At 40.5% G+C, this 12,330-nt stretch overlaps 1 protein-coding gene across 1 annotated transcript; it reads right to left on the bottom strand.

Moving 5' to 3' along the window:
- Positions 1-218: 218 nt before the first annotated feature.
- Positions 219-11,750, bottom strand: LOC133448853 (neuronal vesicle trafficking-associated protein 1-like). The gene is made up of 5 exons (XM_061727773.1): positions 11,552-11,750; positions 11,165-11,305; positions 10,805-10,921; positions 2,687-2,797; positions 219-1,452 (listed from the first exon to the last, which is right to left on the bottom strand). Exons 2-5 carry the CDS (start codon positions 11,291-11,293, stop codon positions 1,252-1,254), a joined length of 558 nt encoding a protein of 185 aa, XP_061583757.1. The 5' UTR covers positions 11,294-11,305; positions 11,552-11,750; the 3' UTR covers positions 219-1,251.
- Between the last annotated feature and the right edge of the window lie 580 nt (positions 11,751-12,330).

The following is a 12,330-nucleotide window of genomic DNA, read 5'->3' as shown; positions in this document are numbered from 1 at the left end:
AGGCCGGGGCAAGTCGTGGTTTGTCTCAGCTAAAGAAAGGAGTTGTTGAAGGTTATTCCTGCTAATCTGTTAATCAGAAATAAATTCCCTTTCCCTTTCTCTTTCTCTTTGGTCTGCACTAAAGGGAACTAAAACTGTCAACTGTATTTACTTCAATAGCACTGAAACGATCCTCCCGCTGAGTTATTAATGAACATCTTTGTACTTCTGGGTGTCCGTTTGAAATGTGGGCACTTTATTTCAGTTTTTCAGTTAACAATTGTATGTAGCAAATGCACTTCAATGGTAATCATTACATCGTTTGAAAAAAGTACATCATTAGTGACAGTTCAAGTTAAATGACAAATACAGAAAAAAGCAACAGGACAAGCAACTACTGTCAGATTGATCCACTACATCAGCCTTGTTCTGGTGTCAGCGATGGCTGCCAACAGCCATCTGTGGTGACTTTTAACAAATGCAAAGCATTGCACAATACAGTATCTTCACCAGCAAAAACATTCACTACAGTAGCATAAAAGTTATGCTATGAAAAAGAAGTCTTGTGGAGCCAAGAAATAAAAAGCGTATGTTTTTCACAGACCGCCCAAGTGAAGAAAAACAATCATTATTAGGTAAGTACGGTGTGACTGAAAACAACACTCTTTAAAATATTTTTTCGCTGGTACATTTCCTCCATGAGAAGCGTCATCTTTTACAATATGACATAAAATATTTCAGCACGGATGAAATCAGTGGCAAATATGCTGCTAACTTTGTCACATCATGAGAAGTTGACCGCTGGCCTGCTCTCAAGAGGTTCGACATGCTTCATGAGTACTCAAAGAAGAGATTTAAAGCAAACTGATTGCTGTTAGTCGTGCGTTCATGTGCAATAAAACAAGCAACGCAGACACGAGATGTCTCACAACCATTTCACAGTCTTGAGTAGCCTACTAAAGTGAGTTCTGTTACATATGTGTATGTACAAAGTCAGTGCATGTGTGTAAGTGTTTCTGTGCCTTTTCCTACATATTTGCCACTTTGTTTTGTGTAAATAAATAATATATGCTATTCAAACAAATCTTGAATCCACCATATAAAGCATCAATGTGCAGATTTCCAACTACTGTTCACATTCGCTTACCAATTTACATCAAAAAGGCAGCATAGCACCTCAGCAAGAGAGGCTGTTGGGACTCTGAGCTTTGCTTGAATGGCACAACCATATTATTTATTTTTCTCCAGCCTCCGCCTCCCAACTGCACTTGGTTAAGCAAGTTTCTGGGCAGTTTCCGTCTCCTGCTGGGTCACCTTCTCTTCAGACATGATGGTCATCCATGGTGATACGGAGCGAGTGATGGTCTGCTTGGCCATGTTGTAGTGGTTGATGAGGGTGAAGAGACGTCCGCGGCCCCCAGGGCCCTGAGGGGGGTAACTCCCGTACAGCCCAGCCGGCATGCAGCGACCTTGCTGCTCAACAAATTGATTTTTACACACACACAAAAACAAGTCAATATACCTGTGCAATGGGAAAGTGACATGAAAACTATACACAGGGATGAAAACATCATTATGCAGATAGGCTTTTTTCTTTCCAAGCAAAAAACCAAATCAAAGTTTAATTTCAAATTGTTTAAATTCGATTCTGTTCTATTCCTATTCTATGATCCTTTAATAATCACCAGAAGGAAATGAAATAGGGTAGGAAAAACATGGTGTTACAGCAACAAAATGGAGATGTGCTGCTTAATTAACCCTATAATGCTAGATGTATCATATTTAAGACATGGATTTATGAGACCTTTATAGCATCCTCTTAATCAAAAAAGGAAAAAAAAAGTATACAAACCAAAAAATTATTTAAAAAAAATTGAAAAACTAAATAGAAAAATCTGTAAATTGACTTAATGTATTCATAATAATTAGGAAAACAATGTTTTTGATTCCAATATATAATTAACACTTCAAATAGGTTTTCTTTGTGTTATTTCATATGTCAGACTTTAAAGGGTTAAGATGAACAATAACAAAAGATCACAATCTACATGAAAACAAGATTCAAATCAAGCCAAACCTACACGTGTGACATATGTAGGCCTTGTGTCCATTAATTGGCTTCATAAGTTGAAGAATACGGAGTATGGAAAGGTTTTACGGGGAGAACCTGTATATTTGCTGAACAATAACTATTAGTTACATCCATGTGATAACATAAAATACTCGTCTTAAACTGAGATTTAGAAAAAAGAAAAAAAGCTACTTTTGGAGCAGGACGTGGATAACAGATAACCACAACCCAGAAGTCAAATTGAACCTTTGCCAGAAAAATAATTTCCGTCTCACTTATGTCTGTGTGACTTCTCACCGACAGTCTCACTGCTAAGATTTGGTACAAAAAGTGTGTAGTGATAGACACTTTTTGGTAAACATCGGCTCTCCAAAGTTACAAACACAAACTCATAAATACCAGGTATTAAAAGGGAAGCTCGAAGGAAGAAAATAAATACTGGATTATACGTGAAACCTGGGATATTGGAAAGATCTTGGCAAAATAATTGTATTCTACTTTAATTGTAATATAAATCCAACTGTGACATTTTGGTTTCTCTATGGACATATCTACCATATTTGGGTAAAATCTCGTTGTGATTTTTTGGGGGAAAAAACAATACACAATGAAGGTTTAACCGTTGAAAATATTCACCATGTACACGAAGCTGTCGGGACAAGGCTGCTCATACTGGTAGACCTTGTAGATGACCAGGAACACCACACAGACCAGGAAAGCCAGGGCACAGATCACCAGCAAGCTCACCTAAAGAAGACACGCAACAGCTTCATTATCAGCACAACGTCCACTTGACAGCTCAGCTGGAGAAAACATGCAAACTAATAAATGAAGACAAGACGACAGTCCAGATCAAGGGTATGATGATTCAATTATCAGCTATTGTTATAATGTATCAACAATCGGTCAAAATCACCTGTTTCCTTTGTGTTATTTATGGGTCCATCAGCATGAAAATGTGCAAAAATCCAGTCTACATATGAATCGTTTAATTTTACTGATTATTTTATGTTTTACTGTGAGACTGAATGACACCATGTGGTATAATACACCATGTCATTTATTTAACAAGGACTAAGTCATAACACTGAAGTGTTGTGGTAAAAGTTAATTACCCCCAATGATTCCATATCTTTTAAAAACCTCCTGTAGCAGTTATAACTTGAAGTAATTGATATCTGTATGATATTATCAGTCTGTAAAAGCATCTTGGTCCTTTTTTTGTTAGCCAGTGCTGATTTGCTGGTGTGCTTGGGATCATGATCCAGTCTCAGCTCAGCTTTAGCTGCTGCACAGATGGCTTCGCATCACAGAGAACTTTAAGATGCCCACTCCCCTTTGGTCTTGCCCGTCCAAGGATCACTGCTTCTGTGCAAATCTAAAATGTGCTGAAAGGTTCTCAGACAAAGGAGAGGCTTTCTCCTGGCGATCGTCCTGGCATTGTGTTAACACACACCAGAATCCTGCAGACCAGAAAACTACCAACGTCCCTGATCCCAGTTGCTAATCATCAGTTAAGCAGGTACATTTAATTAGCAGCACCCAACTGCAACTTATCCTCTTAACTCACATGCTTTTTCTAAACTCTGGCTTTATTTTTGTTAAATAAACATGGCACAGTCTAATGTGTTATATATTGCTGTTCATCTGAAACTGTATTTTATGAAGGACCAGGAGTATGATGCAAATCATAATAAGGCATTTTCATCATCACTTATTAAAGTTCCAGTTGGTAACTTTATTTTTGTCATTGTTGCTGAAAATACTGCTATTTTCTGATAATATTACATAAACTAGGTAATTTAAGAAATAGATCCGCTCCTTTGGCAAAACCTGCAGCTTGCAATGCAGTTTACAAGTTTCCATTGCTCCCGTTGCAACGCCTCCAATCACAGCCAGGAGGCGTGCTTCCCAAATGTCAATCACAGGGTCTTGCACACCAAAACAACCCCCCTCGCCTTCTCTTCCAGTGCTGTGCTTCATCCAATCATCCGCATGCCACTGCTTGAGAAAAACCAGATGTGAAGAGGTTGTCGGAGGTTTATAGAAAAAGCAGACAAACAAACACCGCAGGCGATGTTGCCTGTTTCTTCGTTGGCAGTTAGTGTTTCAGCGGTGAGGGGAGCTGCAGGACTTGAAGGGTTTTCATGACAAGTAATCATCTCATTTTCTGCTTGTCTCTGGTTTATTTGTTGCCGTTTAGGGGCATATGAAGTGTTCACCATAAAGAGTACAGCAATACCTGCACATTGTAAAAGATAAAGATTGCGTTCTAAAATAATGACGTTAGTAGATGTTTGTTCTGGAGTCCAAAGGAAAGTTTGGGAAGTTCCCAACTGCACCTTTAATTGAGAAGTACTATATAAGAATATAGACCACTAAATTGAATTGTAAATTATACGATAAATATATTAAAGACTGATTTCTAAAGTGTTTAAATATTTAATATTTGTATTGAGCTTTTTGAAAAATAATTATGTTTTAAATAGTAAATTAATTATTAATGTAAATTTATCATCTTTTTGAAAGTGCATTTTTAAATAGAGAAATGAATAATTGAATTTGAAAATGAAATTAGGAAATAACTTTCTTTTCAGATTTTTAAAAATAAATCTGTTTTCCATTCTCTTTTCCCTTGCTGCTTTTTCAAATCTTTTTCAAAATTGCCATTTCTATTACTTTCTCCATTTAGCTTTCCTTTTCCCTTTTCCTTGGCACTAAGTATGGAGGACCAGAAGTGCTGTGTAAATGGTAAAAAGGAATTTCCATCATCAGTTAAAAAAATTGGGAAATATAAATAAATATGCCTAATTTAGATGGCAAATTAGTTATCTGGGGCTTTGTGAAAAGAAAAGCAAGTTAAGTTAAGGGGTAAATCATTTACAGAATACATCCTGAGAACTTCAGGATGTATTCGAGGCCCAAAGTGCTTCAGAAAACGGAATAAGACAAGCGAAATGAAGAGGGTAATAGATTTAGAAAATGCATATGCATAATGCAAATGTATAGGGGATTTGAAAATGTAGTAAGGAACAGAAAACAGAAATAGAAAACAGAATTGCCCTTTTAAATACCTGAATAGTAAATTAATTACTAAATCAATTAAAAAATTAAATTATTTATTTATCTATTTGCAAAGATGAACTGCAGTTATTTTACACCATATATTTCTTATATTTTCTTATATATATATATATATATATATATATATATATATATATATATATATATATATATATATATATATATATATATATATATATATATATATATATATATATATATATATATGCTAATAATGTGCTAATTCTCACTCCAGTAAGAGCTGAGCTTCTTGGCTCAATTCTGCCAGTAAAACCAGATTATCCTCAAAAAGCAGAGAGGAAATGCTCAAACCGCTGTGGATGCTGCTACAAATTCTGTTGATAAAAGTTCAGTATCGGTGACGATTGGTGACGATGTTCTGCCCTGGATCCAACTTCCACCTCCAATGAATCCGCCAATGAATCTAACTTATTAGGAGAAAAGTGGAACAAACTCCCTCATATCTCATACTCCCTCATATCTCATACTCCCATGGAAAATCCTGCAGAATGCCCTGAGAGACTTCTCCAAAGCACATGTAGATTGGCTGGGCAAATTCCCATGATTCATCCAGGCCACATAGGGAGAGCTGGTGAAGTGTTCCACGGCCAGGACAGATCCAACGATGCCCCTCCTTAATCTGAGGCCTCACTATCGGCCAGGCTCTCTTCTCCAACACCCCTGCATAGACCTTACCAGGGAGACTGAGGAGTGGGATTCCCCTTTAATTGGAACATGCCTTCTGGTCCCCCCTCTTAAGACGGGGAACCACCATTACGGTCTGCCAGTCCAGAGCCACTGCCCCAAATGTCAGTCTCAAATGTGTCAGTGTTGCAAAGGGATGTCAGCCAAGACCGCCTGCAATATTCAGAGCTGCGAGGAGCTCAGGGGAGACCTCATCCACCTCAGGGGGGCTTGCTGTAGTGACGCTTCTTAACCACTTCAGCAATCTCAGCCTCAGTTGACAGCTTAGCTCCTCTCTTCACCAGAGTGTCCAAGAATATACAGTACCAAATCCACTAACACGACTATGACGACCCGGGGTTGTACTCGCACCAAGGCCCTGTCCCAATACTCCCCCTCGCCCTCGTTTTCATCACTTCCCCTAAATTTTGCGCGTTCCTGTGAGGGTAGTGGTGTCCCAATTCCTCTTTCCACCTAGGGGGAGTGGAGAAATCGAGGGCGAGTGGCTATGAATTTTCCCTTCACAGCGAGGGTTTTCAGATGCTGACTCGCTGATCTAGGGCCAGAAAAATTTCCCAGAATGCTTTTCATCGTCATTTGCGGACTGAATCCAAAAAAAAAAAACATGGCGGACATTTCTTATTTTTTAGTGAATAAAATCAATATTTTAAGTTAGTTTCTGCATAAAAATGAGTTTTGATTAAATTTCTAGTGAGAAATATATATTTTACTTTCATAATATTCACTCAGTGAATGTACATAATCCCTTTTTTTCCCGTTGTTCGCGAAGATCGCGCCGGAATAAAGGCTGTGAGGTTACGCCGTAGGCTACGTAACTTACGCCGTAGGCTCCGCATCGATTTAACGCGGAACCATAAATCAGCTCCGGAGCCGGCAGTCAGGCAGAAATCCCGAAATTTTCGGAGCAAATTTCTTAACAGGCATTATTTGGATAAACTGAGCCCAGGTTGGGGGATCTTAACGGTTACTTTTACGCCTGAAAAAATATTAAAACTTAATAAAGTGCCATATTAACAGCGCTACAGCTGAAATTAAAACAGTTTTTGGCTCTCAGCTTCCTGATCAGGGTAGGGATGAAAACGAGGGGTAGTGGGAGTATTGGGACAGGCCTTAGATGTCAAGTGCCCTAAAATCTGCCCCTTCTTTTTTAGGGGTTAGTGAAGAAAAGTAGGGGGAGTATTGGGATTGGGCCCAAGTGCACTGATTTTCAAACATACTGTTTCTTATGGACACACCATGGCTAGAGCAGAAGTCCCATAGGAGAACACCTCTCAGGCTCAGGTTGGAGAGGCCATTCCTCCAGGTAACACTGGCATTAACCACGTGAGCCTTGAAGTCCAACACAAGAACAACCAGGTTCCCTTCAAGAGGGCTTATCGAGAGTGTTGTGGCCGTGCAAAACAGTATCCGTCTGTTCTTCATGAGGGCCGGGGGAAAGCTCCCTAAGGTACTCGACCACACTTTAAGGAGATGGGACAGCAGCCCCCCATGTTTGCAGGGATGCGTCAGGAAGGATATCCAGCACACCTGACATATGCCAAAGTCTGTGTGTGACTGTGAAGGTCCACTGTGACGACCTCTCCATCACGGGAGGGACAGCTGAAACACAATTGCTTTTTCATCCTTTGTTTATTGACTATGTCTTATTATTCATGTGTTTAATTTTTGGTTCTGATTTTCCTGCACCGTAATCAATGGCTTGAAAGTGATCTTTTGGAAGTAGATGACTAGTCAATTTATGATACAAAGATATAAAATCCCAGTATTAAAAGTAAACCTGCTGCTGGTGGCATACTTGCTGTTTCAGTCAGTCTAAATATGGAAGGTTTCTGTTTAGAAACACTGAAGATGCTTGTTTTCAGTCAGCTTAATCAATCATTGCTGAGTCATTGAGTTTTTTTTGTTGCCCAGATTAAATAGACGTCTCATTTCGAACAGGTGAAAGCTGTTAAGATATGAAGATTTTCATAGTGAGTTGATGTCTGTTAATCTACTTCATTTCAGTTTACTTATGGTAAGTAAATCAAAACAAATCCTGGAGGGATCAATAAGTGCAAACAACAGTTAGAATGCAAAGATGAAATGTTTAACCTTCACATGTCCTATTCCCCACCCCAAAGGTGCAAGGCAGCTACCTTTTCACAAACTGGACTAAAGTCCCAACGTACAGGCTCAGAGCTGAGAGTAAGTAAGTAATCCCATTCCAGCCAGTCACCTCTAACTCTGGACAACTCAACAGTGGACCAGGATCCAGAGTAGGGCTGTGCGATTAATCGATTTTAAATCTAAATCGGATTTTTTAATCAAAATCGATGTTAAAAAAAGGAAATCGGAAAATCGATTTTTTGCAGCTGGCTGCATTACAGACAGAGCTCGTCTAGTTTGTTCAAGAAAATTGTAAATGTTGTCACTTTACTAAACTCAAGGGGGATTTACAGTATCTTTCAGTTGCACTTCATTCCCAATAGGGAAATTTTTTTGCTATTTTTCTTTAGAAAATAAAGATAAAATATTTGAAACAATTTTTTCCATTGTCTTTTGTCGTTTTACCAAAAAAATCGAAATCGAAAATCGGGTTTTCAGAGAAAAAAAATCAGGATTTTATTTTTTTCCAAAATCGCCCAGCCCTAATCCAGAGCCTCTTAAGGAAATTTGTTGCAGAACGAATACAATGCAACGTGTTACCGTGGGCCCATCTACATCTAATTGGTATCAACTTAACCTCACAAACGAGTTCAGATTCCCTCCCTACCAGGTCCCAAGAGACAGATTTGGCAGCTGAGGGTTAAGAGTCCAAGCCTTGCACATCAGCCACAACTCATGGCACATTTTACCCAATTTATACGGTACCTTTTGCAGGTACTGGGCCCACAGGGGGGTGAACTCTTGTTTTTTGTTCAGGCCAAGCTCAGCCGGCTCCATGAATGATGTTTCCCCCACCAGGTGCTCGCACACAAGTCCCATTCCCAGGCCAGGCTCCATGATGGGGCAGTGGTGAAGTATAAAATCTCCATGAAAGGGTTAGTTCACATAAATGTGTTCTGTGAGTTCAAGTTAAAGATATTGGAAGGGTTGTTTGACAAGTCACCAGAAAACCACATTTTTAAAGATGAGCTCAATATTTTTTTAGAATTGAGATAGATTGAAGCAGTGTGATAGTTAAAGGAGCCGTCTGTAAGAAATGTCCAAAACTGGTACTGCAGTCACTTTCAAAATATTGTTGAGCGGCGTGTACCCTCCCCCTCCTCCCCCCGACCAGAGGTTGCCAGGTAGGCTGCAGAATGCAGCAGGAACGTAGGCTGCCATGGCTGCGATAATTAGAGCCGAGCTGGCAACCCGGATGCCGAAACAATACTGACTTGGTGATTGGGAGATAGGTGGAGGGTGGAGCTTCAGAAACAATACTGACTTGGTGATTGGGAGATAGGTGGAGGGTGGAGCTTCAGAAACAATACTGACTTGGTGATTGGGAGATAGGTGGAGGGTGGAGCTTCAGAAACAATACTGACTTGGTGATTGGGAGATAGGTGGAGGGTGGAGCTTCAGAAACAATACTGACTTGGTGATTGGGAGATAGGTGGAGGGTGGAGCTTCAGAAACAATACTGACTTGGTGATTGGGAGATAGGTGGAGGGTGGAGCTTCAGAAACAATACTGACTTGGTGATTGGGAGATAGGTGGAGGGTGGAGCTTCAGAAACAATACTGACTTGGTGATTGGGAGATAGGTGGAGGGTGGAGCTTCAGAAACAATACTGACTTGGTGATTGGGAGATAGGTGGAGGGTGGAGCTTCAGAAACAATACTGACTTGGTGATTGGGAGATAGGTGGAGGGTGGAGCTTCAGGCCAAAACAAAAAATGACAACATAAACATCAGTTGAGGGCTGAAACTCCTCTTTTTAAACTGGAATATCCTGGCTTGAGTGCTGTTGTCAGTGACATAAGTATTTGAAATGAACATGATTTTTAAATGTCTGTTGACATATCGGGGTCATTTTATGATTCGTTTTATTATTGCTCTTACATACAGCTCCTTTAAGCTTATACGTTTGTGATTATATAGCTAAATACAGCATGCATGTTAATGATCTTGAAGGATTCACTGACAGGGAGAACACCATGCGTTCAAATATTGCAGCATCAGGTTTGATTCACGTTTCAACCGTGTGTATCAATATAAATGATATTCCTTTTATCTGTCTGATTAAATCCTGCAGTTACACAGCGGAGCAGATGGTACAGCATGTACAAAGCGAAGCAACAGGAGCTTATGAAAGACACTATCTGCAACGAAAGGCTTGCCTACCGCACTTCAAAAGCACAGACGCCTGTTCCCTCCGACAGTGCTGTGCCTGTGCCGATCTGCTTTTTAGATGTCTTATAATCTAAGATCCTTAAAAGAAGCTTGGAGGCAATGTCATCTGTTGAGTGTTAAGGGAGAGCAGTGCCGTCTGCATAGACAGAGCTGTGTGGATTTCATTTGAAATAAATAAATAAGGAAGTGTCTCTTACATGCAGGTTATTCACCCAACTTCATATTTTCCTTTGAAAATAAAATGTGTTTTAAGCATTTTGTAGGTGTGAACAGTTAAACACATTGGCGGGTTGGGGGGGGTTAAGGTAGATGGGGAAGAGGAGGATGCGTGGTGTGTGCAGGCCATCACCATGGCAGCAGTTGAATTAATGAGAGTTGCAGGGCGGGGTTAAGTGAATCATTGTGCATTATGTCTCTATCCTGATGAGATGACAGGAAATACAACACATGGAGGAGGACTGAGCAAAAAAGCCCCAGAATCTGTAACTCAAACTGGAGAGTGAAAGCTCATGATGACGATGGCGATGATGACAAATGTTCTGAGCTGCGGGGAGACAGCTCTCCACTCCTCTCAGCATATGCATGTGTGGGGGTGTAAGAGCATTACTGGCATATGTAATGCAGATGGCAAAAGCAGCATTCTTCTTACTTTGAGTCGCTCAGAAACACCTTCAATGATGCTTATGGAGAACTCTGCAATTTTAGCAGACCGTAGCTTGCCCTTCTTGTTCTCACCATCATAATCTGCCTTTGTCTTCACGACCACCTGGTAGAAAGATACATCACACACAAATATATGATAAAATCAGCTTATAGTTGGGGCTTTTTGTGGAATTTAAACATCTTTGAAGACAGCTGGTATGACTCAAATATTTCTATAGAAGAAAAATGTGTAATGGTGAACTCTGGTTACCCCTTAAAGGGTTTTTTTTTTCTTCAATTAGAGAAATTGAGTGTTCTGAAAATATATTTTTGGGAGGAAAAACGTCAAATAAAAATACAATCTTACCTTATCAGGTGGAGGGAATTGCAGCTGACTTGCATCTAATGGTGTTATGAGAGGGATGGTGTCAAAGCCGTCCTCGCAAGCCACCTTCCCGTTATTTTTCTCGGTGAAATTATTCCCCAGTTTAACCATTTTTTCCCTGCACTGAAAATATATAAACAAGTAGTTATTACTCACAAGCAAAAGGTAACCTATTGTCAATGATCGCGTCCCCTGCATGAGGTGACGCAAACCAACCCAAGAACCATCGGTGTTGAATTAAGGTTTGTTACACATGAAAACACAATGCCGCTTCATGTGAGGGGCTTTGGTAACCGCAGACGACATAATGGGACTGATGCAGCAACCGTGAAAAAACCCAAAGACGCTTTTCCTCATCCAGACACTTACCAGCTCCGCCGAGGCGCGTTTTCAGTCACTGCGCTTCACTTGGTGCGTTTATTTTCTTTTTTCCAGCCTCTCTCTCTCGCTCTGTCTCTGTCTCTGTCTTTGTGATTTTCTTTTCTTTAATTTTTTTCCTCTTTCTTCTTTCTTTTTTTTTTTAAATGTGACGCAGCCGATTTGTAAGTGGCTGGTGCACAATATGGCGAGCTGGGTTTGTGCGTCGAGCCTGAATTATGGTTATGCGTTAAATCGACGCAGAGCCTACGCCGTAGGGTACCGCGGAGACGCGCACCGTACGATGCGCGTCTGTAACGCGGGACCAAAAATCAGCCTTCGCGCTGCATCCGAGCTGGATGCTGCTGCTGGCGTCTGGCTGCACTGCAAGTGATGTAACGTCCTCATCACTTCCATCCTACACAGGCTGCGTTCACCAAACCACACGGAGTCTTTCACCATGTATTTGGAGGAGTAAATTAATATAACGCAGCCCAACAAATGCTGCTGTTGTGTTCATTAATTCGGGAGTACAGACTGAAAGACCGGGGGATCTAGATGTCAGCAACATTCAGGTCTGCTGGAATCCCTCCATCAGCAGTTTGTGCCTTCAGGAGACCCCTGTTACCCCCAGTTGATCATATGTGCAAGGACTGGTACAAACATCAGGGAATTTAATGCATGAGTTGTTTTCTGAGGCTGATTTCTTGGGGGAGGGGTGGGGGTTATGTCCTTTCCCCCCCAGAGGAGGCCAAGTCTTTTCCAAAAAAGCTCCTGAAATTATATAAAAC

Source organism: Cololabis saira, chromosome 8 (genome assembly GCF_033807715.1).
Source record: "Cololabis saira isolate AMF1-May2022 chromosome 8, fColSai1.1, whole genome shotgun sequence".
Lineage (NCBI taxonomy): Eukaryota > Metazoa > Chordata > Actinopteri > Beloniformes > Belonidae > Cololabis > Cololabis saira.
The sequence above is the reverse complement of the archived record's forward strand: the minus strand, read 5'-3'. Positions and strand labels throughout refer to the sequence as shown.